The following is a 19,464-nucleotide window of genomic DNA, read 5'->3' as shown; positions in this document are numbered from 1 at the left end:
AAGGGAACCAGCGCACTGAGTTCCCATTTTGTAAGCCTGGCGGTAGAACTGTATTGTGTCTCTTGACAAGTTAGCAAAGGTTCTCACACCTATGCTTTGTTCCCCACATTGAATGTATATCTAAATCATGTTACATACATCTAAAAAACATTTCCAGAATTCGCCCACATCACACACAAGACACTGCAAAAACCTTAATTCATGCACTTATCTCCTGCATTGACTATTGCAATTCCCTCCTTACTGGTCTTTCCCAGAACTCAACCCAAGACTCAAACCCCTACAATCTATTTTGCACGCAGCAGCAAAATTGATTTTCCTTGCAAATCGCTATTTCTCCTCCTCTCTACACTGGTTGCCTGCTTTCTACAGAATCCAATATAAAATATTCTTACTAACCTACAAGGCCATCAACAAACCTGCACAATCATACATCTCCTCTCTTGTCGCAAAATATATCCCAACTCGGCAACTCCGTTCTGCACAAGATCTGCGTCTCTCATCCACCCGCATTACATCCTCCCATTCCCGGTTACAGGACTTTTTTCGGGCTGCACCCACTCTATGGAATTCTCTCCCTCGCACAGTAAGACTCTCCTCTGGTCTACAAACTTTCAAGCGTTCTCTGAAAACCTACCTCTTCAGACAAGCTTATAATATTCCTCAACCCCATCTTACCCTCACTACATTACCCTATTATTATCCGTTACACAATTTCACACAAGACAACTACCCCCTGACCAACATTGTTGTGTGACAGGATCATTTAGCTTATGAGTCACTTTTATCTTTGCAGTCTGGCTGGGCCGAAATGAAAAATGTAGACTTAACCTCATGTATCAAACTCTCATTGTCCCATATATTGTAAGCTTGTGAGCAGCGGTCTTCTCACCTCTTTGTCTTTTTTACCCAGTTTGTTTATTAGTTTACTGTGTTTGTCCCCAATTGTAAAGCGCTATGGAATATGTTGGCGCTATATAAATAAATGATGATGATGATGATGAAAGGTTCTACTACATGTGAACCTGCAAAAACAATTGTTGTCTAAGCCTAATATCTGCAGACTTTTCAATTCTTGCTGCTACAGCTCTGAGACCTACTGGTAGAGCCCGAGCATCAGAAAAGAGAGACTGGTTTGTCATATTTTGGGATACCTACTGCAGGTGAGCTGGATAGTGCTTGTTTAAGTGTGGTGCAACATTGTTGTTATAGTGTGTATGAATGAGGTCATACAGTGAGGTGTCTATTACCGAGTGAAAGGCAATGACCAATGTATTCAAGTTTTTTCTGGTACAACTGCCTTTTGTCTTTAGGGACCTTGTGATTGTTGCGTGCCAGGTTTGTGAGCAGTTCTTGAGTATCTGTAAAAGAAGTTTCACAATTAGGTGAGCAAATATGAAGGATGCCCACATACAGAATCAGGATTGAACCACATTTGGGAGACAGGGAAACACAGTTGTCGGTTACGTGTTGATTAAAAAATGCTGAATCCTTGAAAAGTCTGACGCGGGCATACTGAACACCCCTGGAAATAAGGAACACCCATAGACCGTATCTATGGCAATAGGGTAAAGAAACATAAAATAACAGAATAATATACAAACAGTTGGTATTTGTATAAGTATAGTAACTAGGAACAACAGTATACTGTGATTGGGATACATAAGTAATCTTTATCTTATAAAGCAAGATACCCTCACAGTATCCCCCAAAAAAGACATCACTTACAAGCAGCTGCAAATATAATATAAATAAAAGATAATAATAATAATAGAACCAAGCATCCTCGCTGGAACCCCATCAGTTGATATTGATATTCAGAAATGTATTAAATTCTACTCATACAAGTTTAGATGGTAGACAATTACATCTTCCTGTCTATACATATATAAAATATAAAAGCAGAAGACAGACATTATTTTTCACTCTCTAGTAATCCACAGTGAAATGAAAACAAAGACACTCTTAAATTATTAAAGTATACTCAGAGAAGAACTGTTTCTTCTCAACTATACACCCATTTCCAACACTTCGCATAAAGACAATATACACATAACAACGTAAGACAAACAAAACACATTTTTTCCTTCAAGTAGAAAGTAGAAGACCTTATCTGCCATCCCTGTTATGTAATATCAGTAAACTGCAGCCAATTAGGAAAAAGATAGGGAAAATAAACCCCTAATCCTATAAATAATATATAAACAGCTGGTAATCTCCTAGACACATAAATGAGAGAGACCTTTAGTTAAAGGATATGTCAGTAGATGTATAGGCACAAAGTGTATTTATAGGGTTGACTGTGTAAATATATTTGTATTGTCAACATAAGGAACCAACTGTCAAGCTGTGTTGAATTATTGTAGGTGGCTGAGTGTCGCACATTGTTTTAGAATATTTTTTATAACACTTTTAATAAGTCACAAAGCTACATGAATTCTGTCCAGAAACAAAAAACAATGCAATAGAGGAATACAATACCATAAACACATTTTTTTCTTCAAGACTTCTGATTACTAGAGAGTGAGATTTTAGATTAGAAATGAACGTGGGACGTTTGCACAGTGTAACATCCTCGAATAGCAGAACAGTCTGGTGCCATTTTCCAGTTTTATAGAATAAATACACAGATGCTCCTGTGAACCGTTCTTGTTCTTCAGTTAGTCTCTGATTGCTTCTTGATGTTTGCATATTCTTCTCAGAGCCCAAGAGCTGAACTGTCCTTGTATAAACTGCCACAGACTTGTCCTAATAATCTGCTTTAATTATCCATTCTGTTAATCACCGCAGTGTGAAACGCGTCACAATCACTCTGCACAAATGAGACACTTGTAAAATATTCTCTCACTTACATTTTCCCATATGTTTGTTTTTTGTTTCTTATTATGCGTGCACAGGATTCATCACATCCTCAAGTGCAAAATATCACAACTGATAATTGCAAAAGAACTTCCAGTTTCAATTATTATCTAAACTTCTAAAGGTAAAGTGGTTTATTTCTATATAAACAACTTTACTGGATGTAATGAAAAATAAGGAGAGAAGTTAAAGTAGTTAAAATCAATCCCAAGAACCCTTTCCTGATTTGTAGAATCACGTTGGTTCCATATCCAGGATTTGGGAGATACTTCATCTGGCACTTCTTGCAGGCTCGTTGAAAAAAGTTTAAAGGTGAAAATGCAATAATTTTTAATAAAATAATCAAGAAAATCCAGCTCAGTATGAAGTTTGTGTACCTATTTAACGAACCAATCCGAGAAACGAAACATTTCTGGTTTGAGCAACGCATGGCCACGTCTGATCATATTGTAGCCAAATTGGGTAATGGTCTGAAGAAGATATATATAATTGATTATTATATATATATATATACAATTTTCCTTCCTTAAATAACTATTGTCTCTATATCAAAGTACATAGCTTTTGTCTGAAGTGAACTGTGAGGTTCGGTACATTTACATATCAAAAGAATTGGCTTCCAATCAGATACATCAGCCCATCCCACAGAAGTTTTGTAATTACCTTCTGAAGACAAAACTGTCCTTTTGGATCAGACTGATTACGCAGACACACACACTCCAAGGATTCTCTCCCTGTTTGGACTGAAAAATAGTAAAGTATATATGAGCCCTTTAATAGGGCCCTGCTGACATTGTAAATATGAGTAAAATGTACTCTTTGTATTGTTTAGTGCTTTAAATGGTTTATCTATAGACTGTAGGAGCTACAATAGACTGTGTTGTTTGTTATTGTAGTAAATGTTAGTTTGCTTAAGAGGTGATGCCGTTTAAGGGTTTGAAATTAGTAATACCTTAGTAGTTTGATTGTATCAATACTATATACTTCATACTTGAATAGTATTGTATTTGATGTAGCAATAGTGTGGCTTCTCTGTGAATATCTACTTAACACTGTAAATATATATTGAAGTTCTGGTTGTTGATTTTAATACTGACTGTATTTGGCAAGTCGTCTGGCTGGTCTGTGCTCTCATCCTCTCCCCCCTATGTGTGTATTTGCTACTAGTTAAACAGATGTGTGATAATATGAAAATACTTCTTTGGATGTTGCTGTGAAGTTTGTAGATATCTCTCCTCCTGTTAGACAAGAAATGTTAGTGGACATTGTGTGATAACTGCTGAATAGAGAGCTATTTGTGGAGGACTGGCTAATACTGCTTGTAATGAGTTAAGGGTCTGTCTTGACTTTACATTGTTCGTAAGTGAGGCCTTGTGAGCCAACATGTGTTTGTAACAAAGCACGGCAAGTCAGCCATTTTGGATGGTGACTACATTGTAAGAAGAAGTTTCATTATGGTCTGAGATACATACACACAGTCACATGCACATACACACACATGCATAATTTACAAGAAATTAATAAGTTCTTGTACCTACACACAGAATGCCATCTATTATATGTACCGTGTGTAAGATTATGTTATCGAAATTATATTATTACATTATTGTACAAGTAAAGATTCTATTTCATACATATATATCTGCATTGTGGTTATGAATTTATAATGTCTTGATATAGGAGATATTATATATATAAATTTGTGTGATAAAGTAAATTAGGTTTAAAGGTCTGAAGTAGGCGTATCATATGTGGGAAAGTGTAAATGCATATGGTAAGATAACGAGCGTATCCAGAAAAAGAAGAAGAAGATAGCATGCGCAATTATGGCGTAAATACGGGTCCTTTAACATGGTCCCACCACATTTGTCCTGAATATTTCTTTACACGTACAACGATGTCCTAAACATCTAAGTGGCTTTCTCCTCACACATTTTCTGCCCTTTGTAAGTGACCCCTAATGTATCGAGATGAAATATGTCATTTGTGTGTGTGTATAGGATTCAGTCCATTCTTTATGAAATACCCTTGAAATGACTGAGAATATATTTGCTTCTGGTAATATGGAATAAAAACCACTGGGCAGCTTTTAAGTTGCATAGCTCTTTCCTCCTCCTCTAAGGCTGCATATACTGTGGGGTTAATCCCTCCTTGCAGGTAAGTCAGGACAGGAAAGAAGATACACCAGGAGGCATACCCGAAGACACCGGCAGTGGGACGAGGGGGGGGGAGAGTCACATGGCACAATGAAGGCGTGGTCACGTCCCCAGTAGCGCTAAACTGCCAATTAGCTACCTCTCTTCCCCCAAAATTCCCACCCGTGGCACAAACATGTCCCCGAGCAGGAAAACGGGACATAGCCCTAAATTCAGCACTGTCCTGCTGAAATCGGGACGATTGGGAGGTATATGGAGGGTATATAGAGCCACGTCTCCCTCCTCTCTGTGTCTTCTTCCCTGTCCTTGTAGCAGAATCAGGCGGTTCAGGTTTATTATTTTCTGTGCTTACCTAATTCTGTTTTTGTGGAAGGAGCAGGAGAATAGGGGATTGCTCCTCCTGAAAGTCTGGTAGTTACACTCCTCTGAGTCTTAGTACTTAGTAGAGCATAGGTGGTAGGAGAGGCCTACTCACGGAGTGATGCCCTCCTTATAGAAGCCTGCATCCTCCGGCAGCTAGGAGAGCTGTATAATAGTCTATGCCGGTGATACCTATTGGTACATTCTCCCACAGCAATGGTAGCTGTTTTCTTGATTCTGTGCCTGTAAAATAAGGCATTGTGAGAATTGATGTTCTGACATCACACTTGCAGTACATGCTGGGACCAAGAAACTGCAATATCCAGAAAAGCCTGTGAATATATTGCCAGAAGCAGGTAGAGGAGTGTTTTATGCTACAGGATTTCCACACGCTGTGTACCAAATAAGACTAAGGCGAATATGGAGGAAAATGGTCCCATGGACGCAGGTCAGGGTAAGCACCAACAATATATTTATGGTAGCTCATAATTTAGCTGCTTAGTATTCAGGCTGATATTAGTCTACAATATTATCTCTAGGTCAGAAACTCAGACTGGATGTGAGAAGATTGTGGAGAAAGCTGCAAAGAGACTTCTTGGTTGTGAGATTTGTGACAAAAAGTTGGCAGAGGGTTTTTCTGGAAAGATGTGCACAGAATGTAGTTCTAGTGAACAGCAACAGCCTCCTCCTCATGGGGTTGAAATGTTAAATTGGATGAAGATTGCATTGGCTGAAACCTTTGTTACTAAGGATGATTTAGAGCAGCTGAGGTCTAAAAGGAAAAGATCAGTAATTAGTGTGGCCTCAGAAGTTTGAGTCTGGTGTACGGCAGGTGGAATCGGACATCTCTGAACTACCTGATGAAGACTCAGCTGTGGGTGAAGAAGAACTTAATTTCAGCATGGACTTGTTGAGGAATCTTTTAAAAGCCATTCACAAAGTGATGGAAATTGAAGATGTTTCAGAGGGGCGGCCAGCAGTGTTATATCAGAAGGATGGAAGTTCCCAGATTAACGTTTTCTTAACATGAATATATTTTGTAGAATGGACCCTTTATTTTCTGAGGAGACTATGGTTTGGGATATACCCCTGAGGGTGGACACAGCAGTAGCCAGACTAACCAAAAGAACTACAATTCCTCTTGAGGATGTGAAATCCTGACAGCCAGAGCACCACACATCTGGGGTAACCATTTGGAAAAATGTATAAAGAGGATTGAACTTCTAAAGATTGTTCAAGATTCAGACAACTGAATCTTTTTGTGCAACATTCCTGGATGCAATTAGACTAGATTCTAGGACCATGGCTTCCTCAGTTCTTATAAGAAGAGCATTATGGCTATGCCCAGAGTTGGCGGTTTACAGTCTACATTTATATCACTTCCCTTCAAAAGGGAGAAGGGGGTGATATGTTTGGGCAAAAATTAGATGCCATTTAAAAAATGTCTGGTGAAAAATCAGGATGCTTCCTCTAGATAGGCCTACCAAAATGTTTCCCCTCAGACATTCAGGAGGACCAAACCCACGTTCAGAGTATAGAGTATGAAGCCTTTATAGACCTGGAAGAGAGTACAAAGAAGCGAGGATCCACGAGGCTCTGCAAATGTTTCCCCGAAATGATGCCAGAGAGACCCACTTGATGGTAGATGTCAGGGTAGGAGACAGAATTCTAATTTGTTTTGCAGAATGGGCATTAACCGTTGCCTCACCTCCACTCTGATCACCTCTTCCCACTCTCGAATCCAAGACTTCTCCCGAGCTGCTCCCCTCCACTGGAACGTCCTCCCTCGCTCCATCCGTCTCTCACCCAGTCTGTGCTCCTTCAAACGGGCACTTAAAACTCACCTGTTCCTCAAAGCCTACCAACCATCCACTTAACCCTTACCTTGTTGCTCCTTCGCTAACCTCCTTCTCTCGTTCTCCCCTCTCTCTTCACCAGCCCCGCCTTTCTCTCCCTTACTTTAATGGCTCCCTCTTGTGCCTTTTTGTCCACCCTCCCTTAGGATGTGAGCTCGTATGAGCAGGGCCCCCTCTCCCCTCCTCTCTCCATACCTGTTCTTCTGCTCCATCTTCGCTCATATGTCTGCCCGCAGTTCTGAAGTATTGGTACTTTGTGTTTATTGCTCTGTACTACGTCACCCTGTATGGTCTCCTGTTTGTATTATGTACGGCGCTGCAGAAACCTTGTGGCGCCTAACAAATAAATGATGATAATAATAATAACCACAACAGAGGATTGGGTCTATCTACGTTACGGCAAGGTTACAGATTGTTCCTATCACAACCTCCATAAGGAGTATTTCAAAGATCACCAAATCCCAGAAGCTGGGATAAACAGGGGGTAACGAAGCAACATCTAAAAATGTTGTTGAATCAGAAAGTAATTTGCAAAATTCCAGAAGCCTCATAAAGGGAAAGTATTTTATTTAAGGATTTTCAAAGTAGGAAAGAACATACCAGCCAGGAGATTCAAGATGGACTCCGTGAGAACTGAGAACCATCCTCAATGTACTGGAGGCAGGAACATTCCATACATCAGTAGATATAAACAATGCACATTACCACATTCCAATTTGCCAAGCACATCAAAGATTTCTCAGATTTGCGATGTTCAACAGTCACCGTCAGTACAAGTGTCTCCCATGTGGATTGCCGACATCACCAAGGGCTTTCACCAAAATTATAGTTGTGGTCGTTGGCAAAACTGAGAAAGGGGGGCATATCAGTACGGCGTTACCTAGATGATATCATCGCTTTTAAATTCAAGTAAAAAGTCAACATCAAAAACATATAGAATCTGGGACATTTTTGTAAATGGTGCTCTGATAATTAGTTTCACCAAAAGGTCCATCCATAGGTACTATACTTCAATTTGTGGCTTGACAAAGGACTAGTGGTTAATGTACTAAAGGTCCTAATATCTGCTCTTGGAGCATTGTTACACAGAAGGTTGGCCAAAAATAATAATATAATAAAGTTTATGCTGGTGGAAAGGAGAATAAGACCCTTTAATCGCTCTCCTTTGGCTCCATGGGACTTATACCTGGTATTGGAGACCCCGACAGAATCACCTTTTGAACCTTTACAAGAGATTCCCATGAAATACTTAACAGTGAAGGTAATTTTTCTAGTCGCAATTATCTCAGTGAGGAGGATTTCAGATCTACAAGCTCTCTGGGCCCTTTTCTGATTGTGCATGAGGATAAGATGATGCTAAGAAACAATTCAAAATTCCGGCCATAAGTGATATCACAATTCCATATTAATCAGGAAATTGTTCTACCCTCGCAAGGTCCAACACCAAGGAACTCAAAAGAAAGGAGATGACATTGTTTGGATTTGGTCCGTGTTTTTAAAATTTATTTTTGAAGGACACAGGAATTTAGGAATACAAAGCAGTTATTTGTTTTAATCAGCGGCACTGAAAAGAGCGAACCAGCCTCAAAGGCATCATTGGTAAGATCATCATCATCAACATTTATTTTTATAGCGCCAGCAAATTCCGTAGCGCTTTACAATTGGGAACAAACATTAATTATACAATACTGGGTAATACAGACAGACAGAGAGGTAAGAGAACCCTGCTCGAAAGCTTACAATCTATGGGACAATGGGAGTTTGATACACAAGAGTATATGCTACATCATATTGCATATTGGTCCAGCTAGAATGCAAAGGTATAAAGTATTGAGTGGGCTGTGTGATCAGTTACACAGCAATGTTGGTCAGATGGTTGTTGTCTTGTGTTAGCTGTGTAGAGGGTGGTAATAGGGTAATCTAGGGAGATTAAGATGGTGGTTGAGGAATATCATAAGCTTGTCTGAAGAGGTGGGTTTTCAGAGAACGCTTGAAGGTTTGAAGAATAGTCGATGCTGGAGATGATGAGTGCATGAATTAAGGTTTTTGCGGTGTCTTATATATGAGATATATATGAGATATGTGCATATTCTGGAAATGTTCTTTAGGTGTATGTAACATGATTTAGATATAGAGTTGATGTGGGGAATAAACAACAGTTGTGAGTCAAGGATTACACCTAGGCAACGAGCAAGATGGATAAAATCTTGCATTGGAGAGGGAAACATGGTAAAGAAGGTGGATGTGCCTCAAAGCATAAGAGCACATTCAACAAGGGCCACAGTGACTTCCTGGGCAGAGAAGGAATCTGCCTCTACGGAAGAGTTATGTAAGGCTGCAGTCTGGTCCTTTAATCTTACTTTCACCAAACACTATAGTATTAATGTCCAAGTTTCAGCAGATGCCAAGTTTGAAAGGAAAGTGTTAAGTGCAGCAATATGACTTTGAAAAAATTATATATATATATAGAGAGAGAGAGAGAAAGAGAGAGATAAAGATATTATAGGTTTGTTGAAGTTGAACGCATTAAGCTTCAGTTACATTATACAATGCGCCAGTCATGGGTGAAATACAGCGTTGGCATCTACCCATACTGTATGCGGCCAAGGATGAGGATGAGGAGACGGCAGCTTATTCCCAGTTAAACTGGTTTCCTTTACTCGCTGCCCGACCTCCGTTTCTGTTGTTACTTGTAATATGGTTTTTAGATAATTTTTTTCAGCTTGGGCAAAACAGAAGACACAGAGGAGGGAGGTGCGGAACTGTATAACGTCCAGCTGTGTTTTCTTTTCTGTCCCGACTCACCTGCAAGAAGCAATTAACCCCACGGTGTCTGCTGCTGTGGAGGAGTAATAGAAACCAGTTAAGCAGGTACCTGCCGTATATGAATGGTAAAAGAGAATATAGCAAAACGTGACCTCGTACTATAGTAAGTAAAATGATCAGTAGTTGGAAAGTGACATTAGTAGCACCAAATGGCTCCTTAGACCCTTTTACCGCGGATATCGTTGGTTCTGATCATACATGTTATGTCCCTCTGGGATCGGCAACAGAAGAATAACATCTGCAGGTAGGTAGGTATTTATTATCAATGAAATCCTCCAACATGTGTAAGAACACTCCGCGTTTATCGTTATTTAATCAGGAGCGGGATCCGGATTCTTTGCTATGTGTTGACTGCATAGCTATTGTGTTTAGTTCAAAGTGTGTTAGTTACAAGTGTATTAGGATTAATATAGCCTAATTCAGAGTTATACCAGAGTTCTTATTAATTATTTCTACCCCAGGCAGTGTGATTAATCTCTTCATCCTTTCTTTCATCAACCAGTAATTATCCATCTCCAGATTGCACTAGTGTCAGAACTGAATTTAATTAATCTAAATAATATAAATAATTTTTTGATTTTCTTTCTCTAATGGCACTACTACTCTCATCGGCACTTATCTTATCCTGATGGGTGGTGTAGGTTCATAAAAAAAAATGAATACGAATATTTGTATTATATATTATATGTTATTGCTGTTTTCTGGGATTTTCCTGTATGTGCAACATTTGTATTTAGTTATTTATTTATATTAAGTGCGGGTTACTTTGTTATTTCTCATTCACCAAAATGAAACTTGTGTGACCTCTGATGTCAGCTGAGATATTTGATATTACAATCTCTACAACTTTATATGGTACTTTTGTAACATCAGTCATCTTTAACCCCTTATATTAAATCTGTTGTGAAAAGTTTACTATTGGTTACTTTGTAATAGAAACTGGGAACTAGAAAAGTGCATTTCGGGAAGTTAGGGTATATTGTGTCCTTATTACATGTGTCACTTCTGTGTGGGGTTTTGAAGGTTTTTATAACAGTGGGTGAAGTTCACCTACAAATTGTTCCTAAAATCAGTGTATAAATTCTCACAGCGCCCAAAACTCATTTTGGAAATCACACAACAATTTCAAAGATGATACAGTCAATATACAAAATAAAGATGATCTAAGTGCAGTTAGTAACCACAATGGGTGAATAAAGTAAATAAATTATAATACTTATATTTTCTCTGTTCTCTGGTGACTTTTCTTTTTTTGTTTTCTCCTTACGTCCAAAGTATTAATCAACATGTGATGTAAAAAATATTTACTATCATACTCTTCTTTTTAATGAATAAAATACTCATACAATAAAAAACAAATACATTTTTTATTTTTCCTTGTTGTGTGAGAGTATGTATTTCTGCATTAAAAATGAAGATCTTTTAAAGTAATAATGACCTATATCAGCCTTCATTTATGTTTCCACACAAAACTCTGTCACCTGGAGGTCTAAATCAAGATTTCGAATTGAAGTGGTTTCTCAGTGATGATTAAAGCCTTTTCCTCCTTCATCCACTCTGGGGTACACTGCTACCATGGTTGTATGAGGGTGCATGGAGTTGGCACTTAAATAGTTAACAACTAAGTTTGCTGCTGACTCCTCCCCTCTGCAACCCCACAGACCTCAGTTTTGTTTAAGTGCCCAAGGAGTTGGGCTGCGTTTAGTACTGCTCTGCAGTACTTGCTGCTTAGGTTTAGATTTTATTATTTTTCTTAGATTATTGGTATGAGTGTAGGTGAGGATGGATGTGTTTAACATTTTTTTCCTCACAGATTTCAAATGGAGCAATGCTCCGTTTTCCTTTAAAAAAGAAGAAGAATATTTATAAAAAGACCACAAAGCTCAGTGTGGTGTTTATTGATCAGGAGCGGTGACAGCGCTATGCGGCTGTCACTGCACTGTCCCGACGGGTCCGGCGCTGCCACAGGCAGAGAGCGCCGCACTCCGTCCGAGGACCGGGCATACTGGGAGATACCAAGTCCCCCGCTGAGGCGGAGGGGGGACGTGGATCTCATAGAGCCCTAGGAAGGATTCTGAATGGGCATTGATACAGGAGCACAGCGCAGTGTGGCAGCCTGAGCTGATAGAGGCTTCCTCTGGGCGTTTGAACCATCAGACAGCGGGGAGTGAGTGAGAGATTCTCCCCCTGTCAGTGGTACGCTCCGGAACGGAAGATATTCAGACTTCAGAGGCCCCTCAGAGAGTTCTGCTGCTGCTGCTTCTACTCACATCTCCTCCTTGTGTCAGCTCAGTGCCCCATAGGGGGTATATATATTAAAAAGAAAAAAAAAGAAAATAGTGCTGGGAGAGTAAAGGAGACCCCCCCCCCCCCCCGCTGATTTGTACACTCTAAAGGCGGGAAAATACAGCCAGAGGTTACCTCAGAGGATCCTACACACAAGACACTGCAAAAACCTTAATTCATGCACTCATCATCTCCCGCATTGACTATTGCAATTCCCTCCTTACTGGTCTTCCCAAAAACAGACTCAAACCCCTACAATCTATTTTGCGTGCTGCGGCGAGACTGATTTTCCTTGCAAATCGTTATTCCTCTGTTGAATCACTCTGTCAGTCTCTACACTGGCTGCCTGTCTTCTACCGAATCCAATATAAAATACTTTTACTAACCTACAAGGCCATCAGCAAAGCTGCACCAACATACATCTCCTCTCTTGTCTCAAAATATCTCCCAACTCAGCAACTCCGTTCTACACAAGATCTGCTTCTCTCATGCACCCGCATTACATCCTCCCATTCCCGGTTACAGGACTTTTTTCGGGCTGCACCCACTCTATGGAATTCTCTCCCTCGCACAGTAAGACTCTCCTCTGGTCTACAAACTTTCAAGTGTTCTCTGAAAACCCACCTCTTCAGACAAGCTTATAATATTCCTCAGCCACCCTCTTAACCTCGCTACCTTTAGCCTGTTACACAATTTCACACAAGACAACTAGCCCCTGACCAACATTGTTGTGTGACGGGTTCATTTAGCTTATGAGTCACTTTTACCTTTGCAGTCTGGCTGGGCCAAAATGCAAAATGTAGACTTAACCTCATGTGTCAATCTCCCATTGTCCCACAGATTGTAAGCTTGCGAGCAGCGGCCTTCTCACCTCTTTGTCTGTTTTACCCAGTTTGTTTATTAGTTTATTATGTTTGTCCCCAATTGTAAAGCTGCTCTCTATCAGCAGTATATACTGTGTGTGACTGACAGGCTGCTCTCTATCAGCAGTATAAACTGTGTGTGACTGACAGGCTGCTCTCTATCAGCAGTATAAACTGTGTGTGACTGACAGGCTGCTCTCTATCAGCAGTATATACTGTGTGTGACTGACAGGCTGCTCTCTATCAGCAGTATAAACTGTGTGTGACTGACAGGCTGCTCTCTATCAGCAGTATATACTGTGTGTGACTGACAGGCTGCTCTCTATCAGCAGTATATACTGTGTGTGACTGACAGGCTGCTCTCTATCAGCAGTATAAACTGTGTGTGACTGACAGGCTGCTCTCTATCAGCAGTATAAACTGTGTGTGACTGACAGGCTGCTCTCTATCAGCAGTATATACTGTGTGTGACTGACAGGCTGCTCTCTATCAGCAGTATAAACTGTGTGTGACTGACAGGCTGCTCTCTATCAGCAGTATATACTGTGTGTGACTGACAGGCTGCTCTCTATCTGAGTACTATGATTAGCGAAGCAACCGCAGGTAAAGGTACTTTACTGCCGGTGAATGCCCCTAAATCACAAACTACGTGTTTTGGGTCTTTTTGGAAATCCTTTCTTGCGTACACAGACTATTAAGTTCAGCCCGCCAATAGAGGTAGTCTCCTTGCAATTCGAGGACAGTTGCAAACGGGTGGAGATGCTTACTCTAGAAGATGTCCGAATCCCAAGATCTTAAAATGAAAAAATTAAAAATAATAAAAATATTAATAATAAAAAATTAAAAATGAAATACTAATCCGCATGACGGGACCTTACTCTCCTCGCGACTGCGGAGGTAGGGGGTCACCTACAATTATTAAAATATCAGTGGGTGGTGTATTTGGATATTTTCGGAACTTGGGGATCATGTCCAGAGTGGAGAAACACTGGGGGCTTCATTCAAACCTGTTCTTGGTCCCCAAAACAGGACAGATCATTTTTAAACCTCAAGGGGCTAAAACAACATCTACGAGTAGACAAGTTTTGGATGGGATCAGTCCTTTGTTCTTGCAGTAGGAAGCTCCCATTATCAATTCAGGGCTTTCCCCTTTGGCTTTCCAGAGCCCAGAGAGTTTTCACAAAGATTATGATGGTAATGGCAGAACGTTTACGTGCCCTGTGAGAGAATATTATTCCGCATTTGGACTATTTTCTCCTCAAAGACTTATCAGGTCCTTTTCTCTATTAGCATCTGACCCTGTCTATTCGAATTCTGGAGCAACACGGTTGGATAATTAATTATTCCAGATCCCAATTGATGCCCTCACAGAGGATGAGGTTTCTAGGATTAACAATGAACACCACTTTTCAGAAGTTCTTTTTCCAGAACCTTCTCTACAGATCCCTACAACTCTCTGTACGGTTAATCCTGAGTCACCCTGGTCCTTCCATGTGCTTGGGCATGGGGATTCTAAGGTTGATGTTCGAAACCATCCCATACGGTTGTTTCAACTCTCGCATGTTCCAGTGGAATCTACAAAGACATTGGTCATGTCCCCCTTTTTCATCTGGTGACCCAACGAATCAGACTCTCCAGGGAGATTGTCAACCTCTGAAATGGTGGCTAGTTCAAGAGCTTCTGATGATGGGCCGATCTTTTGTCCTGTGGTCTTGGATTCTGGCGACCACAGATGCCAGTCTGAAGGGCTGGGGAGCTGTTGTTCTCCAGCTTCGTCTCCAGGGTATTTGGAAAGACAGGACGGCGCTTTGGCCCATAGATGTTCTCGAGCTAAGAGCCATGCTGTTAGCCCTCCAGGGAGCTCAGTCTCTCCTTCAAGAAAAAACAGTCCACCTCCAATCCTTCAATGTCACTGCAGTGGCATATGTAAATTGCTAAGGAGGAACAAGAAGTGCAGAAGCTATGCAGGTAGTGGAACAGGTCTTCTCGTGGGTGGAGAAATTTGTTCCAGCAATTTCGGCAGTGTTTATTCCCTGAGTGAACAACTAGAAACGGATTATCTCAGCAGGCATGCAATCCTTCCGGGAGAATGGGAACTGCATTCTCCGGTGTTTCAGGAGTTAGTTTGGAAATGGGCCTGCCAGATCTGGATCACTAGGTTCCAAGATTCTGCGCTAGAACCAGAGTTTCTCTGGCTGTGGAGGTAATGTCCATGAGGTTGGAGTCCTGTTTAGGATATCACTTTCCACCAATTCTGATGATTCTTTGGGTCCTAAGACGAGTCCTGTTGGAAAGTTTTCCGATCATTCTGGTGGCACCGAATTGGCTCGGTTGGCTCTGATTCGCCAACATCTTTCTGCTAGTGGAAGGGTCAGGCTGGGCTTTTCAGTCAAGAACCATTTACACCATCCACACTTGCCTCGGCTGGCTTTAATGGCGTGGCTGTTGAAGCCAACCTCTGACGGTCGAGGAGGTTCTCTTCCAGGGTAGTGCAGACCCTCATAATGGCTCGGAAGCCGGTATCAGCTAAGATCTATCACAAGGTGTGGAGGATCTATGTACTGTAGGGAAGAAGTGTCATAACCCTACCTTTTTCAGATTAGCCGTTTTCTGGTCTTTTTTCAGGATGGGTTAGAGATGGGACTAAGACTTAGTTCTTTGAAGGTTTCGGTCTATTTTCTTTCAGCGCCAGTTGGCTTTCCTCCCTGACGTTTGTACTTTCCTTCAAGGGGTTATTCATGTTCAGTTTCCCAACGTTTCTCCGTTGGCCCCGGGGGATTTGAACTTCGTTATTGAGGTTCTTCAGCGGCCTCCATTCGAACCCGTGGAGTCGACTGATCTGCGTTTCTTGACGTGGAAGGTGGTGTTTTTGCTGGCCATTGCATCTACCAACATGTGTCGGAGCTTGGAGCCTTGTCCTGTAGGGGTCCTTATCTGGTGTTCCATGAGAATAGGACGGTTCATAAGACTGTACCTACTGTCTTGCCTAGGGTGGTTCCTGGTTTTTATTTAAATCATGAGATAGTGGTTCCGGCCTTTAGAGAAAGGATTGCTCCTTCTGGGCCTTCTTCCTCTGTTAGTCTGGACGTGGTCCGGGTTTTACGGGTTTATGTGGACAGGACTTCTGCTGGTTGCAGGACTGACTCTCTTTTTGTTCTTTACGAATTTCATAGGAGAGGTTGGCCGTCCACCAAGCAGGCCATTGCTCGTCGGATCAGATCTATGATTAAGCTTACTTATGTGTAGAAATCTACCTGTGCCTCAGGTTCTTACGGTGCACTCTACTTGTGCGGTGGGGGCTTCCTGGGCTGCTCACCATGGAGTATATGCAGAGCAGCTGGGTAGGGTGGCGACCTGGTCCTCAGTTCATACCGTTACGAGGTTTTGGCAGTTTAACATCTTTGCGTCTGCGGACCCCAATTTTGGCCGCAGTGTTTTGCGAGCTAGTAGACCAGAGAATTCCCTCCCTTAGGGGCTACTTTAGAAGGTACTCATGGTAGCAATGTCCTCCAGAGTGGATGGAGGAGAAAAGAAGATTTTTGTACTTACGTTAAATCTCTTTCTCCGATTCCATCTGGGAGACACTGCGTTCCCTCCATTTTGCTGTTCTACAATTAGTTGTGTTGTTGAGCCCCTTTTTTTGGGACTTTAGTATTACTGAGGTCTGTGGGGTTGCAGAGGGGAGGAGTCAGCAGCAAACTTAGTTGTTAACTATTTAAGTGCCAACTTAATGTGCCCTCATACAACCCCCATGGTAGCAGTGTCCCCCAGATGGAATCAGAGAAAGAGATTTAACGTAAGTACAAAAATCTTATTTTTTTATATAAAGGGTCTTTAAGGTTCTCCATTTATAGTTTTTACATGTTTTTATACACTGTTTTTATGTGATTCATGCCTGTTGATATTTTGTTTTCTTCAACAGTTAGTTTATGTTCCATCAGAGGTTACTATGTATCTTGTTCCCCTTCCATGATTGATTTATCAGAGGAAGTATAAAAGACTCACTGTGTGTGGTCCCTCCACTTACACTTTGAGAAAGACTCGTGTTAGTGTGTAGAACTGTGTTAGCAAGATCGCTTTATCACCGTGGATCAACTTCGGCTGTGATTCGGGTGGGATCTGATCGTTATGGTACATGATTCCTATATGCTCATTTCCATCATTCATTAGTTAGCAGTCCACCATTGTTCACAGTCATTTAGAAGTTTTATTATTGTTTTTTATATATGTGAGTGTATTAATTAAATTAAATTAAGTAACAAAAAATGTATTCGTTTTTTACTGTGTATTTTATTCATTAACAAGAAGAGTATGATAGTAAATGTTGCAGCTCCGGGAAAATAGGCCCCATCGCTCGGAGCGATTGGAAGTTTGAAAAGAGAATCTAGAATTATCACTGGATTTGTTTGGACATTTTCTTGCTTTATGAATATCACTATAAAGGTTTCGGGGTCGCGCATGGATGACCTGAAATTATAATGGAATCGCGCTATGTTATTTATATTTTTAACTTCACATATTGATTAATACTTTGGAAGTAAGGAGGAAACAAGAAGAGTTGCAGGATAACATTGAAAATATAAGTATTATAATTTATTTATTTTATTCACATATTGGGGTTACTAACAGCGCTTAGATCTCTTTATTTTGTATATTATAGACATCTTTCCTGTATGAAGTGCAACAGGAATCCGCACAGGTCGTCACATTGAAGAAATAGGACGATTTCTGGTTCCCGCCATTGCCAAAAAGGTGTAAAATAAAAGTTATTTTTTAGACGCACCTTCTCTACCCCATGAATCTCTATTTCAACTCTCTAAACAAAATGTTTTTGCACATTGGTGCATAGCTAGGCGCCTGTATTCATAGCGTACCGCTGTCCATCCGCCCGGCTCCTCCTACAAGAGACTGCAATGTTCTTGTCCCACAAATCTATGCACTGCTCATTGAGAAGCGGGTGAATTCCCACAGATATCGGGCATTTCAGACTTTCATAAATTATTTTAGCTTGTCCTTACATATTTGCAAATTGCAGATTCAGAAAGAAAAGTGCTGTGTATGTTATAACGAGGTGATTGTAGCCCACTCACCCTCTGTCTCTCCATCCCACAGGTCATGTAGGAGGGCAGGAATGCTATGAAGATGGGAGTTTTGGTGTTCATGAGGAACTTGCTGCTGGCCCTCTGCCTCTTCTTGGTGCTGGGCTTTCTTTATTATTCTGCCTGGAAGCTCCACCTTCTGCGCTGGGAGGATTCACGTAAGTCTCTTATTCTTTTCCTCTTTTTCCTGCATCATTGCTGTTTAATATTCCCTTGAGCTTCGGCTGTCTCTTAGTGAGTAACAAAAGCCTCTCCCCTCACCAGGTCTTCTCCCCCCTCTCTCACTGGGTCTCCCCCCTTCTCTCACCAGGTCCCCCCCCACACTCACAGGGCCACCTTCCCCCTCTCTCACCGAGTCTCCCCCCCCCCCCCCTCTCTCACTGGGCCCCTTCCCTCCCTCTCACCGGGTCTTCTCCCCTTCTTTCTCACTTCCCCCCACCCCCTCCTCACTGGGTCTCCTTCCCTCCTCTCTCACTTGGTCTCTCCCCTTCCTTTCTCTCTGGTCCTCCGTCCCTCCTCTCTCTTGGCTTTCTTCCCTCCGGGCCTCCTTCCCTCTTCTCTCTGGGCCTCCTACCTTCCTCTCTCTGGGCCTTTTTGCCCTCCTCTATCTCTGCCTCTTTCCCTCCAGGTCTCCTTCCCTCTTCCCTCTGGGCCTCCTTCCCTCTTCCCTCTGGGCCTCCTTCCCTCCTTTCTCTGGGCCTCCTTCCCTCCTCTCTCTGGGCCTCCTTCCCTCCCCTCTCTGGGCCTCCTTCCCTTCTCTCTCTGTGTCTCCTTCCCTTCTCCCTCCAGGCCTCCTTCCCTTCTCTGTCTGGAGCTCCTTCCCTCTTCTGTCTGGGCCTCTTTCCCTCCTCCCTCTGGGTCTCCTTCCCTCTTCTCTTTGGGCCTCCTTCCTTCCTCTCATTGGGCCTCCTTCCCTCCTCTCTTCGGGGCTCCAATGAAATTTCCATATCTTTCATTTTGTCCCACACTAGTGGCCACACAGATATCATTACACCCATGACTCCTCATTGCTACACAAACACTGAAAGCTTGGCAATATTGTGGGGGAGCAATGTGTGGGTTTGTACTTCTGTATTACATGTAAAAATAAGGTGACTGTCAATGCCTTTGTCCAGAGCACCCCACAGACTATGTCCCAGAATCCTCAGCTGGAGTGTAG

General features: G+C 41.7%; 1 protein-coding gene across 6 annotated transcripts in view; it reads left to right on the top strand.

The window, feature by feature from the left end:
* ST3GAL3 (ST3 beta-galactoside alpha-2,3-sialyltransferase 3) overlaps window positions 1–19,464 on the top strand; it is a 239,927-nt gene that overhangs the window by 46,476 nt on the left and 173,987 nt on the right. For 5 of the 6 annotated variants that reach the window (XM_075181687.1, XM_075181688.1, XM_075181689.1 and 2 more), the window contains exon 2: window positions 18,319–18,463. In XM_075181687.1, the coding sequence (XP_075037788.1) occupies window positions 18,343–18,463 (121 nt within the window). In that variant the 5' untranslated portion in view covers window positions 18,319–18,342. Of the gene's footprint in view, window positions 1–18,318; window positions 18,464–19,464 lie in introns of those variants that run through there. The other variant, XM_075181693.1, reaches the window with a different exon arrangement.

This window comes from Mixophyes fleayi, chromosome 8 (assembly GCF_038048845.1).
Source record: "Mixophyes fleayi isolate aMixFle1 chromosome 8, aMixFle1.hap1, whole genome shotgun sequence".
In the NCBI taxonomy this organism is placed as follows: Eukaryota; Metazoa; Chordata; class Amphibia; order Anura; family Limnodynastidae; genus Mixophyes; species Mixophyes fleayi.
Note: the sequence above shows the minus strand (reverse complement) of the source record. Positions and strands in the feature narration are given on the sequence as shown.